A 24,599-nucleotide genomic window follows, 5' to 3' on the forward strand; every position below is an offset into this window, starting at 1 on the left:
CGTCGCTGTTCCCCTGCTTCCACTGCGGCAGCCCTTCCTCAGCTGCAGGGCCTCTCAGTCAAGGTTCCTTTAGCCCAGGGTTTGGTAATAAGTCGGCAGCAGTAAAGGTTTATGACTTGATTGTTTCCTATAATAAAGGCATTAGAGACTTATAGTAATGGTTCATTTTTCCACCCTTGTAGAAGGGGTAAGGTTTCAGTTTCTGGAAAATTCAGCTAAGTTCAAAGCACTTTTTTTTAGCTTTGACTGTTTCAGTGATGAATCATTTTCCTACCAGCTGAAGCAGAGTGTCACAGGCATAATAGAACCCCTTCTGGATGACTCAGCAACAGTATTATTAGACCCTGAGCATTGTAATGAACTATAATGGTGCCCTACAGGCATTAAGGGGGGGGAGCATTTCACCTCCTCAACTAAAGACGCAGCTCTGCTTGTTGACCCGACACCCACTGCCTGCCGCCATCGTCATTTTTCTGGCTCTTTCCTGCTATTAGCTCTCAGTGTGCCTGCTGGCCGCCTTTTCTGCCTTCTGTGTAATTGGTTTTCAGTCCAGTGATGGGAAAAGTAAATAACCAAATGTGTTAGAATTTGTATCAAGTAAGAAAAACTGGAGCTGAGTAAAGGACATGAACTTTGCCCCTTTCTCTAGGCCACAGAGGACTTTTTGACTCACCTCCATGTGGCCGTTATCAGTCAGCAAGGGATGTGGTGCCGACAGCTCCATGGCAGTGTTCTCTGCCAGGAACACGGGAGATACAGCCGGTCAGTCCTCAGCCAGGCACCTCCCTCAAGCCTGCTGAAGCTCACTGTGCCTGGCTCTGGTGGCAGCTCTTGGTGCCCGCCTGCAGGAGAGTCGGCAGTGTCCCCTGCCCTGAATTGTGCAGTGCCCAGGCCCCTGGAAGGGGAGTAAATTGGACCTGCGTGGGCACAGAGCAGGCTGCCTCCGACTGCTAGCCTGGAGGTCCCTGCCTGGCTTGGTGACTCCCTCTCCCCCTCAGAGCTGAGAGGCCTCAGGCCGGTTGACCTTTCCTCTGATCTTCAGTCAAACAGGAGTCACACAGATCTCAGGATTGTGTAAAGATGAAATAAAGTAACATCAGCCAGTTAGCCCAGTGTCTTGCTCATGAGTGTTAGCTGTGGTTGTGACGGCTGTTATCTGAAGGTACCCGCCAGGACCATCTGAAGTACAGTTCTAGGTCACGTGACGCATGATTTTGCCCCAGTGCCCAGTTCTCTTGATTTATAGGTCATTGCACCTCATAGGTTTTATTTAAAAATAATGCTAGTAACCTCTTCTCAGGTGATTCTGCTGTGAAGCTCTGGGGCAGCTACTCTGAACTGGAAAGAACAATCACTGTTGGAATCTTTGACGCACTGCCGGCGGGGCCCTTGGTCTGCAGCTTTTGCTGTACTTGCTCTGAATTAGGCATTAATGTTGTCTTTAATATTCCTTTTCAACGTTTTTGATCAGTGCTCATCTAAATGGTTTTATGAACCAGTTTTACAGAGGAAAAAAAAACAGCATTTAAAATATTCTTGGGAGTTCCCGTCGTGGCGCAGTGGTTAACGAATCTGACTAGGAACCATGAGGTTGCGGGTTCAGTCCCTGCCCTTGCTCAGTGGGTTAATGATCTGGCGTTGCCATGAGCTGTGGTGTAGGTTGCAGACGTGGCTCGGATCCCTCATTGCTGTGGCTCTGGCGTAGGCCAGTGGCTATAGCTCCGATTCAACCCCTAGCCTGGGAACCTCCATATGCCGCGGGAGCGGCCCAAAGAAATAGCAAATAAATAAATAAATAAATAAATAAAATAAAATAAAATAAAATAAAATATTCTTCCAGAGATACAATTGAAAAGCTTTTTCACCCCTGTCCAGTCTCACTCTTTATATTTTTCTTTTTCTCCCCTTTCTCCATCTTCAGTAGAAAAAGTAATTTGCTTTTAAGGTTGTGGAGGAAATGGGGGAAATGTTTCAAGGGACAAAGTGATTGTTGTTAGCTTCCATTTGGCAGGTGGAAAACCCAGCACTCAGACGATAAGTTGTTTGCCCAAAGTCCCCACCCAGTGCTGTGTGAGTCCACTCACATAACCACCAGTGCCAGTCATAATTTTTTTGAGATCTCTTATCTCCATGACCCACTTAAATATTACCCAAGTGTTTCAGTTTGTATTAACCCTCTATGATGAGAAACATTATTCCAAACAGTGACTGATTTTCAAAAACATCTCTTTGAGACCCTTTAGAACAAAGTCTCAAACCACTTATTCCCACTAATTTTTCCTTTTCCACTGGGCAGGGGGAGAAATTTATGGATGATCACCTGAGTTCATCATCCCTTGTGTTGTACCAGAAATAAAAATAACCACCTGCTCTCTTTTTGGTTTTTTTAGTTTTTATTATAGTTGATTTACAATGGTGTGCCAATTTCTGCTCTGTAGCAAAGGTGACCCAGTCATACATATGTACACTCCTTTTCTTATGTTATCTTCCATGATGGCCTACCCCAAGAGATTGGATGTAGTTCCCTGTGCCGTACAGTGGAACCTCATTGCTTATACGTTCTAAGTGTAATCCCACCTGCTCTTTTTAGCTATACTAGTGGGATGAGGAAAGTGGCCCTTAGGAAACCATAGCTTTTATAACAAAGTCATAGTAAAAGGGGAGAAAAAAAGTGCTGGGCTTCTTCGTAACTTGGGGCAAATCTTTCCAATATGAATTTATTCCTAAGAACTGTTCTCGGAGTTCCCATTGTGGCTCTGTGGAAATGATTCTATCATCTATGAGGAGGCAGGTTCGATCCCTGGCCTCGCTCAGTGGGTTAAGGATCCAGCATTGCTGTGAGCTGTGGTGTAGGTCACAGATGCGGCTTGGATCCCACATTGCTATGGCTGTGGTGTAGGCTGGCATCTACAGCTCCAATTTGACCCCTAGCCTGGGGACCTCCATATGGCACAGTTGTGGCCCTAAAAAGACAAAAGTAAAAAAATAAAAAACGGGAGTTCCCATCGTGGCTCAGTGGTTAACGAATCCAACTAGGAACCATGAGGTTGCGGGTTCGATCCTTGGCCTTGCTTAGCGGGTTAAGGATCCAGCGTTGCCGTGAGCTGTGGTGTAGGTCCAAGATGTGGCTCGGATGTGGCGTGGCTGTGGTGTAGGCCAGCGGCTACAGCTCTGATTAGACCCCTAGCCTGGGAACCCCCATATGCTATGGGTGTGGCCCGAGAAAAGACAAAAAGCCCAGTAAATAAATAAATAAATAAATAAAATTTAAAAAAATAAACTATTCTGAAAGTTACATTTAATATACTTTCAAAAAAGACTAAATAAATAAATAAATAAATAAAGGAGTTCCCATCGTGGCGCAGTGGTTGACGAATCTGACTGGGAACCATGAGGTTGCGGGTTCGGTCCCTGCCCTTGCTCAGTGGGTTGACGATCCGGCGTTGCCGTGACCTGTGGTGTAGGTCGCAGACGCGGCTCGGATCCCGCTTTGCTGTGGCTCTGGTATAGGCCAGAGGATACAGCTCCTATTTGACCCCTAGCCTGGGAACCTCCATATGCCGCAGGAGCGGCCCAAGAAATAGCAAAAAAAAGGACAAAAAAATATATATACTTTCAGTGTTTTGGATTCAGAGTTTATTTTTTCCACTTAAACTCTTTTGTCTTTGATTATTACATTTATGTTATTCTTGAACTTAAAAAAAAAACAAAAAACAAAAAATCCCGTGTCAAGGAATTCAAGGTATAACCTTTCACATTGCTGTTTACTTAGGCCATTTAGTCTTCAAACCATTAGGCATAGGTTAGGTTGAGGTGTGGTCCTAAGTCTTACCTACTCAGCTCATTTACTAACAAGAGCTCTGGGGACTGGGTGGAATTGGGGTGGATTTTGTTCCCTTTTAAAGATTGAAGCCACTGTGTTTTGTTTTTTTTTTTTTTTTTAGGGCCACATCTGCGGCACATGGAGGTTCCCAGGCTAGGGATTGAATTGCAACTATAGCTGCTGGCCTACGCTAGAACCATAGCAACGCCAGATCTGGGCCATGTTTGTGACCTACACCACAGCTCATGGCAGTTCGGGATCCTTAACCCACTGAACGAGGCCAGGCATTGAACCCGAAACCTCATGGTTATTAGTTGGGTTTGTTAACCACTGAGCCACGACAGGAAATCTGAAGCCACTGTATTTTTTAACCTTTAAACGTATGTATGTAATAGGCATCAGAATACAGATCCCTTGACGTTCCCTCTTCCCAGTTTTCTGGAGTTGTGAGGACAGTAATAAATATCATTACGTTAAGACAATATCGCCTAAAAACAGATTTCCCAAACAGTACATAATCTGTGTTTTAGTGTAGTTTGTCTCTGTTGCTATTTAGTGTTATGTTTCAAATACTTCCAAAAATCTTTGGGAAAACACCAGCCGTTCTGGCAGGTAATAGAAAAAGAATATGTATATGTGTGTGACTGGGTCACTCTGCTGTACATCACAAATTGATAGAACATTGTGAATCAGTTATACTTTAATTAAAAATTACAAAAAAAGAAAAGAGAGCTAGTCATTCTCATGATGATGACTGATCTCAGTGAGGCTTGGCCTCAGCCAACATGAACGCGCCTGGTGCCACCACCTCGCCTTCTTTGCTTACCCTGTGGCGCGTGCTGCCTGTGCAGACAGTGTGAGTCCTCCAGATTAACCTCAGTTCTGGTTTGCCTTTCAGTTGACCATAGTCGGATTAAACTCCATCAAGAAGATAATGACTATATCAATGCTAGTTTGATAAAAATGGAAGAAGCCCAAAGGAGTTACATTCTCACCCAGGTAAACAGATTGTGTGAATTTTTCTTTGATAGTTTTGTGTTTGTTGGTGTTAGAGTGCTGTTATCTAAACCTCAGTTAAAATCTGCCACTTCTTGTAGAAGATCAGGTTTTAAACAACCCAGGAAAACAACAAGGGAAGGAAAAAGCCTTCTTTCAGAGATTCAGTCTAGTTGTGACATGAATCTTTTCTGGGAAGCATGGCATTGCTGGTTTTGTAGAAAACAGCAGTAAAATGCCAGGGGTGCCTTTGGGCTGTTGACAGGGGCAGCACCTAGAGAAGAGCCTATAACCCTCCTCAGGGCATCAGGAATCTTTGTCTAGATAGCCATTCAGAATTCCTCTGCCTGGTGCTCCTTCTTTGGCAGTGGGAGCAGGCGAGGGGCGGGTGATTAGATTGTGTAAACAAGCGTGCAAAATCACTTGACCTTCCCATTGGCTTTTGGCATCTTTATGGAAAAAAATCATAGAAGTGGTTTAATAGCTGACCTTTTGCGAAACACTTACTGGTATATGACCTGAAGACTATGCGTGGGAAAGGGGATAAAGGAGTTTCTTTTTAATTAATGTTCTCAAGTCTCAATCTAATCTGCTACCTGTAAATAAATTGGTCCAGGTTTTTCTCTCTCTCTCTTTTTTTTTTTTTTTTTTTCTTTTTTCCTTAGGGCCACACCCTTAGCATGTGGAGGTTTCCAGGCTGGGAGTCCTATTCCAGCTACAGATGCCAGCCTACACTACAGCTCATGGCAACACCAGATCCTTAACCCACTGAGCAAGGCCAGGAATTGAACCCACAACTTCATGGTTACTAGTAGGATTCGTTTCCACTGCTCCAAGACGGGAACTCCTTTTTTTTTTTTTTAATCATAATTTTCATTTTCTCATTCCATATCACTTTTATCAGTCTTACATTTGCTTTGGGTTATAGGGTGATTGCAAACATCATAACTCTGCTTAATACTTGGAGACTAAGGAATTCCCGTTTTGGCACAGTGGAAGTGAATCCAATTAATCCACTAGGAACCATGAGGTTGCAGGTTCGGTCCCTGGCCTCACTCAGTGGTTTAAGGATCCAGCGTTGCCATGAGCTTTGGTGGTGTAGGTCGCAGACTTGGCTCAGAACTGGGGTTGCTGTGGCTCTGGCGTAGGCCGGCAGCAACAGCTCTTATTAGACCCTTAGTCTGGGAACCTCCATATGCCACAGATATGGCCCTAAAAAGACAAAAAAAAAAATATATATATATATGTATATATATATATATATATATATTAGGAGACTAAAATGACAGTGAAGTCAGGAAGTACATTGAACAAAGTATGCTTTGGAACAGGGCATATCCCCCATGGCCCTTCTTTACTGTCCCTTTTGTCCTGCCCCAGTTCCTCTCTGCACATGACCAGAATCAGCCAGACACCTTCCAGTGGGTGTACGGGACATGAGCCATGCTGTGTGTTCAATTCTGGGGGCCGCTGAATAAATGCCCAGGGCCTCGCCTGTAGTCTTCCCGTCACCTCTGGGGCGGGGTGTAAAGGAAGGACACCCTGGTTGTGGCGAGCTGGTGGGAAGAGGTCTGAAGCAAAAGTGTCTTCTTGGGAACTTCTCTTAAAAAAGAAGTAGTCAAGTTTCTTACTTCCTCATTTCAGCCATTCAGCTTTGGTGTGGGGTCAGGAAGCCAAAGCAAAGCTAGGGTGTGTAAAGTCACATGGAGCATTAGGAAGTCACCATGGAAACTTTGACACCACGGCCCCCCCACCCCTCACCCCATGCCCTCACAGTTACTCAGACGTTCTGTCTGTGCCTGAGGTTCTGTCTGCCAGATGGTACCATGGATGTCAGAGGATATCCGGAGGGATAGGTCTCCCTCTGTCCTGAGATTTACGTAAGGGATCGAAGCAGCCAGACCCCAAAGAGGCACCCCTGGTCGGTGAAATATGTCCCAAGCCACAAAGTCAGGCAAACCCTACCCAATTTTTATTTTTAATGTTATTTAATGTTATGCACATAACACATGCCTATAGTCTCATTTTTTAAAATTCAGGTAGGTTGATTTACAGTGTTGATGTCTGCTATACAGAAAAGTGATTCAGTTATATATGTATATATACACATTCTTTTTTACATTCTTTTCCATTATGATTTATCTCAGGATACTGAATACAGTTCCCTGTGTTAGACAGTAGGACCTTGCTGGTTATCCCTTCCGTATGTAGTCTGCATCTTAGAGTCGTGGTTTTTAACAGCCAGAAGTATAGAAGTACAGGGATTAATGTCACCGATGCCAGCCTTCACTCCATCTTCAAGTGTTGGCTACGTTTGGTGTGTATGCTTTCACATCTTAGGTGATTTTTAATCCCTCAGACCCATCCTAAACTGGGGTGATACTGGGAGGCAGGGAAGTAACCGATGGGAGCCACAGCTGTAGGGCCCTGGCCACAGGCTCCTCATGACTAGGTGGGAGGGTCAAAGGCCCAGGGACCCCATAACTCCCGCCTTCCCGAAGCCGTTTCTCTGTTGGTTTGCTGGAAGGGGTTTTTCGCAGGTTATCTGCTGCTATCTGAGGCTGTGTGGAGCGTGGATTTGTAGCAAATCCCTGAAAAGTTCAGAGAAGAACGTGAGAGGGCTCACATGGTCAAGGGAAGTGTTGTGAGACCTAAAGGGAAAAGATGCAAAGAATAAGGAGATTTTGGATGAAAATGTATGGAAACGATTCTAGAAGAAGTTGTGCTGGCCAGAGATGATGGGTGATGTCCCTTCTGGGCAGTACTAAAAATTGAGACAAACTCAGTTCATAGCCTGGCATTCATACACTGTATCCAGTAAAGATCTGTGCCCATTGCCAGGTGGGCTGGAGTGAGACAGACCAACTGCTTGGCAGACACCACCACCCCTGATTCTCCAGTGACACCATACCCCTTGGGCCACCCACCTGACCATTTGTGTGTCCGCGTTTCTATGTTCCGTGGTTCTTCTTGATCCAAAATGAAGGCTGTCTTGGTCAGGTTAGCCATTACTAATAGTAATAACAATAGCTAACATTCTGTTGGGTATATACTGTGTTCCAGGTACTGTAGTAAGGCTTTTATATATATGAACATAGTTCATCTTCACAGCCCGGTGACTAGGTGCCCTGATGAGGTGAGTGAGGTTAGGTGGAGAAGCCGAGGCAAGGAGAGGTGAATTAACTTCTGTGGTCACACAGATGGTACGTGGTTGGAGCAGGGGCATCACAGTTGGCCTCTTCCCCATACCACCTCCGACCTGCAGCCAAGATTTTGTTCGTTTCCACCTGCCCTGAGGCATGGATCTCAGTGGAGCCCCTCAACCAGCCAGCCCCAACTGGAAAGCAGAATCAGTGTTTTCTCTCCTCCGTTGCTCAGCTCTGAACCAGCTCTGAGATGCGGAAATGACCTTTTACCCTGTGGTAGGAAATAGAATTGTGGTTACTGTCTGCCAGGCAGGGAGCGGAGGGTCCCTGTCCCAGCCAAGGCCACCACATTGCCTAAGGGCGCTGTCATTGACTAACTGCCAACAGTGAGCTCCCACTGGAGTGTGTCTATGTGTAAAATGCATACACTCTGTGAATTGTGTGTTTGCAGGGCCCATTGCCCAATACCTGTGGTCACTTTTGGGAGATGGTGTGGGAGCAGAAGAGCAGGGGCGTTGTTATGCTCAACAGAGTGATGGAGAAAGGATCGGTAAGTCATAGATTTCTCTACCGTTTACGCCACTGTCTTTGTGGTTGCCAGTCCATAAAGTTGATATTTCTGCCTATGTATTTCCTTGAATTGCCTTTATATTTCTTTTACTTGGTCTTTTTTATTAGAAAAATATTTTAAAACTCTCTCTCTATATATATATACATGTTTATTGTGACCAAGTCAGATGCATAGGTGAATGTAAAAGGGAAAAAAGTCAAATTGCCCTTGACCTGTTCCCACCCCACCATCAGTCTCTCCAGAGTGGGCTGTGCGTGCCCTGCTGTGCTTTCACCTAGGCCTCCTGTGCCGCTGCACCTGCCTTATGGAGCTGTGGAAGCAAGCGTTTTATTTTGAAAAGCAGCTTCCTACTGTATCGTCATCATATCTGCTTTTTCTGGCTGGTGAAAGTGTGCCTCCCTGCACCTGAGCTGAGGAAGAGCTGGACCCTGGATTCCCTCCATAAAATCCCCAGACCTTTGGCTCCTGGCCGCGCCTCTGTGACGTGGCTGTGTCTGCTTGTGCGTTTATTTCAGGATGTGTGTCATCCTTTCTTCTACATTGTTTGCAGCGTGGGCTAGAGGTGTCTTTGTTGAGGCCGCCCCCTTCCTTTTGACTCACTCTCCTCAGTCCTGCACCGTGCATCCACAATGATCTTTAGTCTAAACCAAGTCTCCCCACACCTCTGCCCAGCGAAACCCTACTGGGGCGCCCACTCCCTCCCAGGATATACATTATGTGGCTACAGGACTGGGTGTGATTGGACCCTCATTATCCTGGACCCCTCATCTCCTCCTCCATCTCTAGACTCCAGCCAGAACAAACTTTTTTTTTTCTTTTTAGGGCCACACTTGTGGCATATGGAAGTTCCCAGCTAGGGATCAAATCTGCTCTGCAGCCATAAGCAACACGGAATCCGAGGCTCATCCATGACCTACACCATAACTCACTGCAACGCCAGATCCATAACTCACTGAGCAAGGCCGGGGATCGAACCCACATCTTCATGGATACTGGTTGGGGTCGATACCACTGAGCCACAGTGGGAACTCCACTCAGTTTTATTCATTTTGTTTTATTTTTTAATTTTTCAATGTTTCTTGCCAGTTCTTTGGGTTGAAGATCTGAATCGCACTTGCCCCACCTCCAGGCATCCCATGTTGCTTCCCACAGGCCCCCCGAGGCTATGTTCTCCCGTCCCGCACATCTTGGGGTACAGTGTGGTCCTCACATGGTGGAGTAGATGCCACATCCCCACCACCCTGGCTCCCCTGTTGCCCTTACTCTCGTGCCAACACAGCTAGGGCTCTACAGCCTCAGAGGCAGAGGACCCAGGAGAAGGTGAGCTGAGGGGTATGGAGCCCAGTAGGAACGTGTCGCCTGACCAGGTGCTGGCACTTTGGCCTCTGGGCTTGGCATGGGCACGAGGAAGAACAGAGGAACGCAAAGGCTCCAGAGATGCCACCCCTCGGAAGAAAGCACCGTCGTGGCCCTAAAGGGAAAAAATACAAGTGCACAGAAGTAACACATCAAAGGAAGCTTGAGTGGTGAAAATCTAAAGCACTAGAACTCTCCCCACAAAGCCTCTTCCCTCCTCCGCACAGAAAGAAATGGGCTTGCTTACAGCAAATGGTTAAGACAGCACATGTTTAAAATCACATTTTTGCCTCTGCCTCCTTTTCTTAAAAGAAACTTTTTATTCGAAGGCTCCATAGTAACAGGTAAAGAGTTTAACCTGAGTGTTCAATTGATGAAATAATGCTTCTTAGCTTAGGAAAAAGCATTTTCAGTGAAAGTGGTTTTTAATTTTCTCTGCAGTGGCTTGATTAGTAAAATGTGAAATTGCAAATGTGAAGCAAACCCGTCACGCTTTTGTCAGCAGTTTTGAATAAAGAAACAAAATAGGAGGTTCCCACAGCACACACTCTGCAAGGGAAAGTGAAACACGGTGGCCAGTGCAGGTGCTGAGCATAGTAGCCTTCAGGTCTCGAGCCTCGGCTCTGCTGACGATTCAGCCAGGTCCCTCTCTGTCACAGGAAGCTGGCCTGTGCGTTGCAGGGTGTTTAGCAGCATCACTGGTCTGCACCGAATGGATGCCGGTAGCACTCCCTGTGCCCTTTGAAGCCATCACAACTGTCTGTAGACATTGCCCAGTGTCCTCTGGGAGGCAGAATTGCCCTCAGTTGAGAACCACTCTTCTGGTGGTATGGAGGGTTGAGAATTTTAAATCAATACTGTGTATTCAAAACTCATCAGATATGGTAGTGTTTGCCTTGTTTGTTACTAAATGTTCAGGTGAGATCTCTTCACTATTTGTGTGTGGTTTGCTTTAGCTACTGTTGTCACAGCCCAACAAGGAGGGGTGTCCAGGTACTGCAGTCACATGTTCGTCACCAGGCCCTGCTCTTGGTTGTCTGCCACCCAGGCTGAGCGTAGATGGACCACAGATCTGCTGTGGCCTTTCCCCTTGGACTGCTGTGCTGGCCATTAAGAACAAACAAACAAAAGACTGCTTGGTTCTTATTGTAGGTCACTGTGGTAATGTGACAGTAGTCCCTGTTTTCCTCTGTAGCTCTTCTTTTTATTCTGGGTCATTTGGGTATGCAGGTTGGCATGGAAAGCAACACGTGGTTTGAGATTTTTTGAAGTTTCACCGGGCCTTGGAGTTCCCATTGAGGCTCAGCAGAAACAAATATGACTAGTTGAAGGTTTGATCCCTGGCCTCACTCAGTGGGTTAAGGATCTGGTGTTGCCGTGAGCTGTGGTGTTGGTCTCAGACCCAGCTCAGATCCTGCGTTGCTGTGGCTGTGGTGTAGGCCAGCAGCTACAGCTCCAATTCGACCCCTAGCCTGGGAACCCCCATATGCTGTGGGTGTGGCCCTGAAAAGACAAAAAAAAAGTTTCACTGGGCCAAATGTTTATAATTTGGCATCAACATTATCACCCACATAAGGGCTGACTGGGGAAAATGATAAGAAATTGCAGTGTCTTGTTTGCTCAACTAATCTAATTATAAATTCTCCACATAGCCCATGGTGAAAAACCAGCTTGCAGAGTGTTTTCTCATAATGCATATTTGTTTTCTGGTTTCCTTCTTTTGCCAAATAGTATAGGATGTTCTCCCTCTTATTTTTGGCAAACCTTGCGTTACCCTTTTGGGACTCCCTGCTTCCTGGAAAGTGGTTGCGCAGAAGATGATTGTGTGTGTTAGACTGAGGTCATCCAAAGGGCCAGAGTTCTTCTTGGTTCAGTTTAAAAATTGCATTCAGACATGACCTGGAGTGCGTGCATATGTGTGGGGGGGGGGCTGGGCTGCTTGTCTAGGCAGGGAAAATAGTAAGAAGCCCATGGTTCTCTCTCTGAAAGTCCTACTAAAGGTGCCATTTGATTTTCAGTGCTTTTGGGCCCGAGATGCTGGCTCTCGCATCATAGGTGCTTTAGGCTTTGTCCATCTCTCTCATACTCTGCTTTTAGTTCTCTGTGTTCATCCCTCCTTCAGCCAAATCACCCTTCCCAGGGTCACCCCAGATGATTTTCATGGATTTTTCTCCAGATGGCCTAGCTCTTTGTTTTAGAAAGTCCCAAGGACTCTCTCCACCTTCATGGTGGCAACAGCAGGCATGACAGATGCCAGCATGTTGGCACTGCCACGTGGGTTTTGGTGCCAACCCAAGACATGCTCAGTTTTAACCCTGGTGAAGGACTGCTTTCTAATAAAATAAATCTGCTCTTCCAGTCACTATGTATCGGTTTAACAGGATGGTGGAAGTCGTGATCTTGTGCTTATTCTTTTGTTTTGTTTTATTTTGTGTATTTACAACAAACATTTCTATAGGAAATGACAGAGAGCAGACTATTTATTGCATGTTGCTGTTGATGCCTAGAGTTCTTTTAAGAATTCCTATTTTTAAGGTAGTTCTCTTGACGTAGTCACTGCTATGTCTCGGGTTCGATCCCTGGCCCAGGGTATCTATATGCTTGAAGGCACAGCCAAAAAAATACTTTCGAATAAGTATTGGTTGATTGACACATAGTGTGTTCCAGAGTTCCTCAGTTACAGAGTTCCAAAGTCTTGGTCTTTACCCAGATTACAGAGATTTGTAAGGCTTTATATTCTCTTTTGAAGGCGAGCGCTTGCTGTGTGGAGATGAGATTTAAAAGACTTGCTTTTCCTGTCCACGAGACCTGAACACATCGGCCTCTTCTTTGGTAGTGTCTGGCCATTCTGCACTTCTGCTTCTTTGCTTCATTCTGTGCTCACTGCATTGGGGGCCACTCTAGCACACGTGTTTTTGGACCTACCAGGACAGTCTCTTGTTTCCGGGGTCTCAAACAAAGCATCACACAGATCTAATTATTTAAAGTGTGGGAATTAATACATCCTTTAAGCATCTTATAAAAGTCTTGCTCTCAGCTGTCTCACTCACTTTGGCTAAGCTGGGGATAGTGCCTTGCCGTTAATGCTTCTGTGTCCTGAGTGGCAGAATCGCTTCCATGGTGACAGATGGGCTCTGCTCCAGGGGTTCGTCTTTGGCAGCTCCTCCTTGGTGCAGGGAGGTGACCTGGGTGCAGCTGGCCAAAGCTTCCCAACAGGCCTGTGGCCAGGCTGTTTAGAAAGCCACCTTGGCCTTCTCTTTGGGAACCAGTTGTGTTGGCATCACAATCTGGTGTTTCTCTATTTGTTTCTCCCTCTTTTCTGTTGTTTTGGTTTTCATTAGCAGGACTGATGGGCCTTTGCGGTTCTACATTCACCCTCTTCAAGAGCCTCCTGGCTCCTTATCAATGTAGGTGATGCTGCAGATTCCTGGACCCACTGCCAGCATCACTGTGGCCTGGTCCTCATTCGGGCCCATCTCCCACTGCTCTTCCAGGACTGGCTTCTTTGCAGTCACTGCCTGGAACGTCTTAGTCATCCTTCGGATCATGCCCCTGTCAGGAGCCACCTCTTTATTACAGAGTTTTCTCTGCGATCTCTTTGCCTTAACCTTGGCCATCCCGTAATGCTTGCGTCTTCTGAGTTCCCATGACGCTTGCACAGTGTTTGCTCCTCAGCACTTCCCCCAGGCTTGTTGCCTTGTCCTTACTGGGCGTGAAGAGTCTCTCCCAACAGAGCGGCTGGCCCTGGAAGGGTTCCTCCACCTACCGGGTGCTTCAGACACAATCATCCTTTGCCTCAGCAGAGGTATTGAGTTGAATTACAAGTGTCTTGAACTTATACCATTTCCCAAAGAGCTGTTTACATGCACTGATGCCTCATCTGATGGAAATCATACCGCCTCTGAGGGTCCCTCTGGGCACATGTCAGCCCCTGGCTTATAGACCTGGCAGCTTAGCCCCCATCTGCCTGCTGTTCTTGTCCAGAGTAGTCATCAGCAACCAGAACTGTCTGACACAGAAACTTAGCTCAAGCAAAGCATGCCACTGAATTTGACTCAGATTTTCTTTCTTGAACTCTATAAACAACACCCAAATCTTTGGGAGTTTGCTTACTTTCAGGAAAATGTTAATGAGCTACATTTAAATCAAGACTATCAAATAGTTTCTGAAATTTTTAAACTAGAACTTCAAAAGGATTTGTGTGAATTGAATGAAACCAGGATAAAAGGTGGGATGGGCAGTGAGTCATCCCCAGCCTTGGAGGACCCCTCGCCAAGCCTGCTCTAGATTCTGGTTTGCATTTGATTACAGCTCTTCAAGCTCTTCACAGTATTTCGCGTGGTCTCTTCGAGTCTTGGTCATCATCCCCAGCGGAAGGGTCTGCACCATGCCAAGAGTACCGATCAGTTCTTGGTCACCTTTGAAAAGCCTGGCTGCAGAAAGTAGTTGGTGAGAGACTAGACCAAACCTTGATGCGATCTGGCTTCCCTCGTGGGCGATAGGGAGGAGGTCAGACCGCTGAGCACTTTGCTACATGGATAACTAGGGGCAGCTGGCTTGGGAAGGCCAAGTCTTGTCTGCCCAACTAGCCCTTCACAGGCCCCTCGCCATCCCCAACAGGAGGCAGGCAGATTACATTGATGGCAGCTTCCAAGGTCAGAAAACCCCGGGTCTTTGGCGTATCATAAAGCTCGTGAAAGGTACTCCAAACCTCTGTTTTTGTTTTATTTTCTGTCAGTTGCTCACAATAATTCAGTGTTATTTTCTCCCCCAGTTAAAATGTGCACAGTACTGGCCACAAAAAGAAGAAAAAGAAATGATCTTTGAAGACACAAATTTGAAATTGACATTGATCTCTGAAGATATTAAGTCATATTACACCGTCCGACAGCTAGAATTGGAAAACCTCACGGTGAGTGTGGTGTGCGCTTCAGTACTGCAGACGGCTGCTGGCTGGGGTGCCTTTTCACTTGGGTGACTTCCTGAACCCCGATTGTTCCAGGTTTTGTCTCCTCTGAGCAAGGTGTGGTTTTAGCATGTGGTGACTGGAGCTCACCTTGCCTAGCAGTGACCTGAGGTGCCTGGGGGTGGAGGGGACCCCGGGGAGGATCTTAGGTGCCTAGTTCTCCCCAGAGCTCTCTGAACCTTAACGCTGGCTGACACTGGTTCTTACTGGTTCTTAGGGGAAAAGGAATTCTTACTGAAAACATAGCTGTTCCTGCCTTCACAGCTGCAGAGGGACTAGAGTGACGGCCTGGAAGTTAAATAGCAGCAGACCTCGCGTCCCTCTTTGGTTGTCCACAGTCTCTGTGGCCTGCAGTGAGGCAGGGCTGATGCCCGGTTCCCCATCGGTCTAAGGTCCAGGTGAAGTCTCAGGATTGTTTGCGTGGGGAGAGTTGATAACACCAGCTGCCGGCTGTCGTTAAAAGGTGGTCCTGAAACATGTCAGGGCACCGTGCGGCACTGTGACAGCACCACGGAGACCCTGCCCTGGGGATTCTGGGCAGTAAGCCTGGAGCCCTCACTCTGGGGAACCCACACCAGTACTGGGAGCAGTGGGAAGGAGCTCGCAGCAGCTCCTGGAGACACCCTCAAACACAGTGGTCGACCACTGTCTTCTGGAACAAACTGCCTGGGCTTGATTCCTGACCCCGCCCTGCCTGACTGTCAAACCTCAGGCCAAGGGCACCATGTCTCACTGCGTCAGAGTTTCCTCTTCTGTCAGGGCTTTGTAGAGGTGCCAGAAGGTGGCGCATGTGAAGGGTTAGAGCAGCACCAGTCAGGGAGCAAGCAGGGAAAGGTTAGCAGGTCCTGTGGGGTTGAGGGAGCTCAGAGTTGTCCGGGGGCTGTGCAGATGGGGGCATCTGAGGTGAAGGCGGGGGTGGTGGGTGGGACTCCGCCGAGAGGCAAGATCTGCCACTGCCTGGTATTCATGTCTTGGTTTTTAACTTACTGCTTTACAGTCATCATGACGCCTGTGGTCAAGGGGAGACGGACGGCCCAGCTTAGGTGACTGAGGATAGAAGAGGTTAAAGCCGCATGGCTCTGAAGGGATGCAGCCCCGCAGTGCGGCCGTGCGAGGGCGCTGGAGCCCTGGGCCTGGCTGCAGCTGCACACGGGCTCTCGGGTGTGATTGATGGGGGGGTTTGATGGAGGATTTTCAGGGATAGTGTTGGCAACGTCTTGGAATGTGCCTGGAGGATTATATGTAGGCTTTCTTTTAAATGCTTTTTAGCGTTTGCAGGCCTCACCTTACAAGTGACTTCTGTAAACTCTTGAGAAAATTTCTTCTGCTTGTTGAGGGAAAAGGAATTCAGAGCAGAAGAGGCTTGTGCTGTCGGCGTGGCGGAGCACACGCAGCAGCTTGGAGCTTTGGGGAAGATGTCTTTGCTCTGACAGACGTGTTAGAAAGTCGTTTCTCAAACGTGTATATCCGTTCGAGCGCACGTCGAGAACGAACTCCTCAAGGAAGAGGAGGGCAGGCGTGAGGGAGCGAGTAAACAGGAGACAGCCCACACCTTTTTAAGAATTAGAAGGAACTTGCTTTTGGCATATTTTCTTATTCTATGTTCTAAATCTCTTTTCCAGTGCTTTTCTTTTCCCAAAAAAATGGAAGACAACGTTTCTCTTTTAAGCCATTAAAGTCTATAAGGAGATCATTTTCTAAAGGGGAAAGTATGGAATTGTTCCGTGTGGTTCTGTAAAGTATCCTAATCTCATATGCAGGTCTCTTCCAGGTCTGCAGAAAGATGGCAGCGTGTGTAATAGCTGCTGCAGGGTGACCTGTGCGTGTTCTTTGCTGAGGTTAGGTTTATCGTGGGTCCTTTGACTTGGTCTCATCACTCTGGGATCGGGAAGGTTGTTAGAACTAAGTAAGCTCTGAGCTCTGGGGGGATGAGGGTGGGGTCTTTACCTCATCTTGCCTGGCCCATGGGAGGCATATTGTGGACATTTGCCAAAGGAAGGGAGACGTGGCTCCTCAGTGGGTCTCGGACCCCAAGCGCTTCGCCATCAGCAGCTCTCCAGGTGACCCCGGCACTGCCTTGGCCTGTGGTGCCGCACAGCTGGTGTGGTTCCTGTCTGCAGGCCTCAGTCACCCTGCGACTGGCTCCCATGACTGTGGGCTCTTAGCTTAGTGCGATCTTGGGTGCTCTCCTCAGCAAGAACCACATTTTGATTGTTGCTACTGGAGACCGTCTGTCCATCCTGGAAGCAGCCTCTCATAGGCTCTGAGGAAGGAGCAGAGCTGGAAACATCAGAGGCTGCCTTCTTTCTGTTCTACAGGGAGCAGCTAGGGCCTGGGGAGAAATAGGGGCAGGGGCCAGGGTCTGCCTTTCATGTGTACCTGCATCAGTTGCTGGACGTGGGCTCTGGAGTCAAGCAAGCATAGATTTAAACTCCTGCTCCTCCACCTAGTGGAGGGTTGGCTGCCAAGCCTCAGCCTCCTAATCTCGAAAATGGGACTAATGGGACTACATGCTGCGAGGGAATGGTGCGAGTACTCGGTGAGCTCTGTGCCCAGCGCTGGAAGACAGCTTGTGGGGCCAGTGCAGCTGGTCTTGCTGCACCCTCCTCCCCATGGACCATCCGTTTAGCCAGGTATTGAGCCTCACATGGCACCCTACCAGTTACCAGTTGGTAACTTTTTTCTGTAAAATGACAGTCCTCAGAGGGGTCCAGATAGTCTTGTAAAGCCCTGAGATACCCAGAGCCGGGGCCTCACACATGCAGTTGTTTCCACGCTTTCGTGAGAAAACCTGAGGCATTGATGACCAGCTTGTTGTGGCTGGCAGTCAGCATCACTTTGACTTACGGGAAGGAGAGAAATCAGTCATAACCATGAAGACAGCAGCAGTGAGAGGAACACCGGAAACGAGAGCTCTTGTGGGCAAGACTTGGCATCTTAAAGGAGGTGACATTGAAGCAGGAGCAGCCTGGGGTCCACGTGGGGCCAGGTGTTTGCTGACTGGGCTTGTGGACTTGGGGAGAAAATCTGAGAATCAAGTTTGGTGGATGGGGAGGCACTTCGTGCTTACTTGAAATTAGTGATTTCTGAACAGGCGAATCTCTTAGAATCATCACGAGTATGTTTCTCTTTCAGTCTCAAGAAACTCGAGAGATCTTACATTTCCACTATACCACATGGCCTGACTTTGGAGTCCCCGAATCGCCAGCCTCATTCCTGAACTTTCTTTTCAAAGTCCGTGAGTCGGGGTCCCTCAGCCTGGAGCATGGCCCCATCGTGGTGCACTGCAGTGCCGGTATCGGCAGGTCGGGGACCTTCTGTCTGGCTGACACTTGCCTCTTGCTGGTAAGAAGGCCCTTGAAGACCCAGGGAAGAGAAGGGACCACACTTGAACCTCCACTCTGGCTTGGCCAGAGCCTCTCCGTTAGTGTTTCTGCAGTAAACTAGCTTTGACCTTCACTTTTTAACAGCTTCCCTCCTGTGAAAGGAGCCTTTCCCCAAATAGCTTCGTTTGAAAGGATGCTCTTAATTTTATTGTGGAAGCTGGGAAGATCCAAAGAATCCCCTTCCCTCTGATTTTTTTCCCCTTACATGGTCCCAGATTTACTGCTCTATTTTCTAGACTTCTGCCAACCTCACTGATTTTTCCTAAGGAGGAATTGGTATACTCCTTTCCTAAGGAGGAATTGGTATACTCTTCCCTTTTGAAAGTCACATGGTGCTTGAGACTTGGACCTCACTGGCCTGTGTCTCCTCTCTGGCTTTCAGATGGACAAAAGGAAAGACCCTTCTTCTGTTGATATCAAGAAAGTTCTATTAGAAATGAGGAAGTTTCGGATGGGACTGATCCAGACAGCAGACCAGCTCCGTTTCTCCTACCTGGCTGTGATCGAGGGTGCCAAATTCATCATGGGAGACTCTTCAGTACAGGTCAGCATTGCTTTTGCTTTAACCCAGGTGTGTTGGTTTTAAATTTTTGCCTCTAAATAAGGAGGCTATTCGTTGTAAAAAGTTCAAAAGTATCCTGTGTCAGAGGAAATAGTTACCCTTCATATTTAAATAGCTGGAGTTGTGGAAGTTTTCACCACGTTCCAGTTTCTGCCTTTGAAGAGCTCACATAGAGAGCATTAGTAGGCAGAATAGACTTTATTTGCAGAACACCTCATCTTCCAAGGACGTGGCTGGAGACCCAAGAAGCTGGGAGGGTCCCTCACGAGCCCTCACCTCTGCCCACTTAAAGGGGAGCATTCCTTGATAAATCAGCCAAATGTGAAATCTCATGAGACTTCTCCTTGCTGCTTTTTCAAGGAGCAATGGAAGGAACTCTCCCACGAGGACCTGGAGCCCCCACCAGAGCACGTCCCCCCGCCTCCTCGGCCTCCCAAACGAATCCTGGAGCCGCACAATGGGAAATGCAAGGAGTTCTTCCCAAACCACCAGTGGGTAAAGGATGAGACTGAGGAGGATAAAGAAGATGGCCCTATCAAGGAAGAAACCAGAACCCCCTTAAACGTCTCCTGCAGCCTAGAAAGGTAATGTGAGAGGGTCCTGGCATCCTGGGGGCTGGGGAAGTGGCCTTTTGTTCCAGAAATACATGTTGATATTGAAACCTGTGGATATAGGCTTCTTTTAGCAAGCACCACTTCTTTGTCCTTGGGGGATGGGGTCCTGGACCATCACTGCTTCCCAGGGTTGGGCCTGGTGACTGACTGACTTTAGTGTGGGCCTAGCACCACCTGCTGGTGCTTGTTGAAATCATGTCTGGTGTAGCTGAGTCAGACCTTCAGCACCAGTGCTGACAGAAGCCTCCCCCAGGCTTCAGGCCAGTCCTGAAACTGATATCCAGGCTTGAGCATGTCCTTTCAGCCCCCACTGGTTTTTGGGGAACTTAACCTTTTCGTTTAGCCTTGATTAACCTGATCACCATTTTGCTTCCTTGCAGTTCGACAAAGATTACCGAGCACCTACTGATGCGTGTCGAACACTGAGATAACTAGACCATGGCCCCTGGTCTGTGTTCTAGATGGTTTTGTCAGGAAGGGAGCAGTAGATTGTGGTGGGGCCTGTGGACAGTGTTGTAATGGAGGTGTGCGCTGAAGTGGTCAGCCTTTGAGAAGGGACACTCAGCCTTCTGTGGGTGGTCAAGGAAGGCTGCCTGCAGGAGGTGGCGTCATGCAGAAGCTTGAAGGATGAATGAAGCAGAGTTAGCCCAGGCCTGAGACTGGAGGCAGTGCCCTTGTCTGCTTTTTTGGAGGGTGGTTTACGATTGGTGCACGGTCTCGACCCCGCATTTATCTACATCTAGAAATTCAGCCTGCAGCAGTTCTCAGGCAGGTGTGCAGAGATGTATAGCTAGAGGCCTTATAGTGGTGTCATCATTTGTAATTGTGAAAGACTAGAGAAGAGCAGGTTATATATCCAGGGAGCAGATAAATTTGCCTTCCCCCTGTGTTGGCTGTTTTACAGCTGTTACCGTGTGGAGTCAAGATGTAGCGTTGTGGCCAGACGTCACAACAGGTGTGCATGATAAAAGAGGTTACCCGCGATGTGTGCCCCATTGGTTCTGTGGCTAAATTGATCATCAGAAATCTCACCTGGATACTTTGCCAAATGCTGGTTTCCAAGTCCCAGTCTTTCATGCAGCTGCTCCTCATCACAGGGCCGGCACAGGAGGTGCATGATGTCCGCGTGTCCGTAGCATCAAAGGCCTCTCTGCGTGTCAGTCTGCTGGGGTCCCGGGGAGGGAGTGGAAGGCTGGGGGCCATGCCATTGCCTTCCCTGATCTGAAGGGTACATTCTTTCAGCAGCCCCAGGGCAAAGTTGGCACCTGTTTGCACCAGTGGCTGTATTTTTCCTTAGGCCCTTAGCCACCCTCCATCTCTAGGCTGGAGTCCTGGGGCCTCCAGAACCCTACCCTGGCTGTAGGGCCCTGCGGTGGAGGTAGTAACAGCGGGCCTCCGGTCAGTGTCAACATTGCCAAGCTCCGTTTGCATGTGGCTCATCTTTTCCTAGAATACCTTCCATAATAATAGTGTCCCTGCCATTGTTTTCCCCAGAGTGAGTAACCCACCTTTGCCCCCCTCATTCCTCAGCGCGAGTCAAGACACTGAAGTCAGAAGGCGGGTCGTGGGGGCAGGTTCTGCCCAGGGAGAGCCATCACCACCCAAGGAGGAGCAGGACCAGGCGTTGACTCCCTGGAAGCCCTTCCTGGTCAACATGTGCATGGCCACAGTCCTCACCGCTGGCGCGTACCTCTGCTACCGGGTATGTTTTCACTGACGGACGTGCTGGCCAGACCGCGTGTACAGAAAGCCCTGGCCACCAGCCCGGCGTTAGCACTCAGAGCAGGAGGCTCTGAGCCAGTCTCAGAAGAAGCAGATCAAAGGTTTTCAAAGTCTGGAACTGTGAAGGGCTAACAGGAGAGAATTAAGGATTGATGCACTGGGGTTTTAAGGAGCCCTGTGGTCCCAAGAATATAAGAGTCTAATCTCAGGGCCTTAACCTATTCAGGAGTAAGTAGAGAAAATGCCAAATATGTCTCGCTCTCTTTTTTCTTTCTTTCTTTTCTTTTCTTTTTTTTTTTTTTTTTTTTTTTTTTTTTTTGGTTCATTTATTTTTGAAAAAAAATAATAGAATTACAACACATTGTTGTTTTTAACCTTTATAAAAAGCAGCTTTTTGTTATTTCTAGGGGAAAAGAAAAATGACTAGGCACTTATGAAACTCTTGTAACCTTAGGTGGTGTAACCAGATACACAATTTTTATTTGATTTCCCAGGGAAAGACTCCCACACTTTGACGAATGTAAACTCCTTTGGAAAAGAGGGTTTAAGGGTTTCGGACACTGTCTCGCTCAGGCACCTCCTCTGCTGCGCTCACACGGAGCTGGGACAGTGCCTGTGAGCTTTCCCATTTTAAGGAAAACAGCAAAAGGCCGTCTGGAGAAAACAAGTCCGCTTCTGCTTTTGCTCAGGGTGCCGCGCTGGTCTCGCAATGTCTGTTTCTCCACCCATCCATCCCTTCTCGTTATAGCCGTCCTGCACGTGGCCTGCCCCCATGGCTCCATCCGCCTGCACGGGGTTCCTCGGGGCCCCTGCCTCAGGGTCAGAGGTCACCACAGTGTGGCCACCAGCTTTTCACCCTGCCCCTGAGATCCAGAAAGAGCGGTTTCCACTTCGCTTGGAATATAAATGCGGTTTCAGTAGAAATCCACACATTAGAAGTGTGTCGCAGTTAAAGTTGAGGAGGAGAATAAGGATTAGCCTCAAAACTGGTCATGGATACCACCTCACAGACCTTTTTTTTATGATTTTCAATATTTTGCCTCTTTCTAAGCAGCCGTCTTTGAGTGCATCAGATGGTTTAGCAACACGCAAACAGATTTTTCCTTAGGGGTGATTTTTGGAAAGGGAGAGCTACTATTTAAAAAAAATCCAAACCCTCTTCGCTGGGGTGGGGCTGGGGGTGGTATGTGAGTCCACAGCTCTGCAGGAGTGGGTCCCAGCTCACCTGAAAACATTTGGTTTCAGTCCAGTTCCCGTTCAACAGCAACACATAAAATGACCCACCTAGCAGGCAGCGTGGTAGGTGAGGGCCGCCGGACCGCGTAGCCTGCCGGGCCCGACAGACCTGTGGTCTGCACTAAAGCCTCCCCGGGCTGTTGGTCTCACCTACGCGTCCTTTAACTGTTCTCCCTCCCCGTCCTTCGAGTACCAGATCCACACCCCCTTTTTGAGGAGGGCACAGGAGAGCACTGTGAAGGTGGCAAGAGGGAAGGCAGCCTGGGCGGGGGAGGGGGCTGTTTGTGTCCCCCTCGGCTTGTCCCCAGCAGGCAGCACGCAGCATCCTCCCCACAGCCCTCCACAGAGCCCGAGGGCAGTGAGTCTCTCCACTCCATATTTATTTTTTAATTTTTTCCCCCAAAGGTTTCCGTAGTGCACTAGCATTTTCTTAAACCGATAATGTATTAAAGTTTTTTGATGTCAGCCTTGCATCAAGGGCTTTATCAAAAAGTACAATAATAAACCCTCAGGTAGTGCTGGGCACGTAGGACTTTGCCATGAGCTGCTGCGTCAGACCAGCACTAGGAAGGAGGACGGTTGTAAGCAGTCGTTATTTCCTGACATTGTGGTAACGTGAGGAGAGGTTTGCGTATGTGTGTGGAACAGTGGGCTAACATATAATGAACATTGGATATTTAAGACACATGGTGTGCGATTTCTTTGTCCTGGTTACTCCCCTCCCCGGTTTCCTGCCAGAACCTTGATCTCAGTCAGCGCTCTCCCTGTGTGTTATTAGGATGCATGTACAGTCTTCTTGTGGCCCGATCAAATACCACGTGCTTGAAATACTTAGATCTCTGCTTACTAACGTGCCCCCTGTACAAGTCCCATCTGCCTTTGCATGATCTGATCATTACGTGGCTGTGGTTCCTAAGACTGTTGCTGAAATAGTCGCCATTCAGCGGTGGAGTGATGTTTTCCAATGACAGATATTTTGCCTAATTCCTGGCATGACACTCTGATGACTTCCTAGTGAGGCCCGGCCATCCTGGTCCAGCTGGGTCCCACTGTAACTCAGACATTCCAAGGGGAAGGGAAGCCATAGCCACACCTCGTGCTCTGGACATTTTGACAAGCAGGGTCCCCCCGACACAGCTTTGGGATCAGCCTCCACTCTCCCAAGTTCACACTCTTCTGGAGCAGAGACCGTGATTTGGAATCAAGATGACTGTTGGAAACCACACTTCTGGAAACAGCCTGGACAACGGTCCCTTCAAGTCTGCCTGCTGCCCTTTAGGTCTGGGGCCCTGCCGAGCGAGGCCTCTGCCCCCGCCCTTGAACCCTGGGGACTGATGGTGCTCACGACTCTTCCTCCGAGGGAAACTTAAGACCTCCACATTAAGTGGCTTTTTAAACAAGAAAAAAAAAAAAAGGCAGCTGTAGCTCACGAGCTGCTCTTTTGCCAGCATTTTCACATTTTGCCTTTCACGTGTCAGAAGCTCGTGCAGAGAAATTCCATGGTGGGAACATCTGAGGCGTCACCGCGTAGAGCCTTGGTGAGGTGTGGATAAGGCCGAGGTGCCAGGCTGGGAGCATTTTGAGTTGGGCTTGTTTGTCTGTTTTTTAAGTCCTGTATATGTATGTAGTAGTTTGGGTGTGTATATATCGTAGCATTTCAAATGGATATACTGGTTTAACCTCCTATCCTTGGAAAACAGATGGCTCTCCATCTTGTCACACGTATGTTAGAGAAGTAGCGAGCTGCTCTGCTATATGCCTTAAGCCAATATTTACTCATCAGGTCATTATTTTTTACGATGGCCATAGAATAAACCATTTGTAGAAAAATAAAAACAAACAAAAAAAGCAAGGTGTTTTGGTATAATACCTTTTCAGGTGTGTGTATATGTGGATGCATGAGGCGGGGGGTGGGGGTGGGGGCGCGTCTCAGGGTCTTCTGTGACCTCACAGAATTGTCAAACTGTACAGGTTTCCAACTTGCCATATAAATGATGGGTTTGCATTTTAGTTGCAACAATAAAACTTTTTTCTAAAGAACATGGATTTGGGGTGCTTCCCATTTCTTTGCTTAATGGGCCTAAACCAGGCTGGGCAACCCCTGTTTCTTTCTGTCCCTGCTGATGCTAAGCAGATGTTGTCCGTCAAGAGGGCTTAGAGTTTTTCCACATCTGAGGATTGCTCTGGCCTCCTACAGTCGTGGGTGCCCTCAGGCTGGGGG

General features: G+C 47.9%; 1 protein-coding gene across 3 annotated transcripts in view; it reads left to right on the forward strand.

Annotated features, from left to right (window-relative positions):
• The window catches only part of PTPN1 (protein tyrosine phosphatase, non-receptor type 1), a 69,648-nt gene extending 45,228 nt beyond the window's left edge, over positions 1–24,420 (forward strand). For 2 of the 3 annotated variants that reach the window (XM_021077276.1, XM_021077277.1), the window contains exons 3-9: positions 4,722–4,822; positions 8,417–8,515; positions 14,667–14,804; positions 17,994–18,203; positions 18,627–18,788; positions 19,167–19,390; positions 20,951–24,420. In XM_021077276.1, the coding sequence (XP_020932935.1) occupies positions 4,722–4,822; positions 8,417–8,515; positions 14,667–14,804; positions 17,994–18,203; positions 18,627–18,788; positions 19,167–19,390; positions 20,951–21,137 (1,121 nt within the window). In that variant the 3' untranslated portion in view covers positions 21,138–24,420. The remainder of the gene's footprint in view (positions 1–4,721; positions 4,823–8,416; positions 8,516–14,666; positions 14,805–17,993; positions 18,204–18,626; positions 18,789–19,166; positions 19,391–20,950) is intronic. The other variant, NM_001113435.1, reaches the window with a different exon arrangement.

The sequence above is a fragment of the Sus scrofa genome, chromosome 17, assembly GCF_000003025.6.
Source record: "Sus scrofa isolate TJ Tabasco breed Duroc chromosome 17, Sscrofa11.1, whole genome shotgun sequence".
Lineage (NCBI taxonomy): Eukaryota > Metazoa > Chordata > Mammalia > Artiodactyla > Suidae > Sus > Sus scrofa.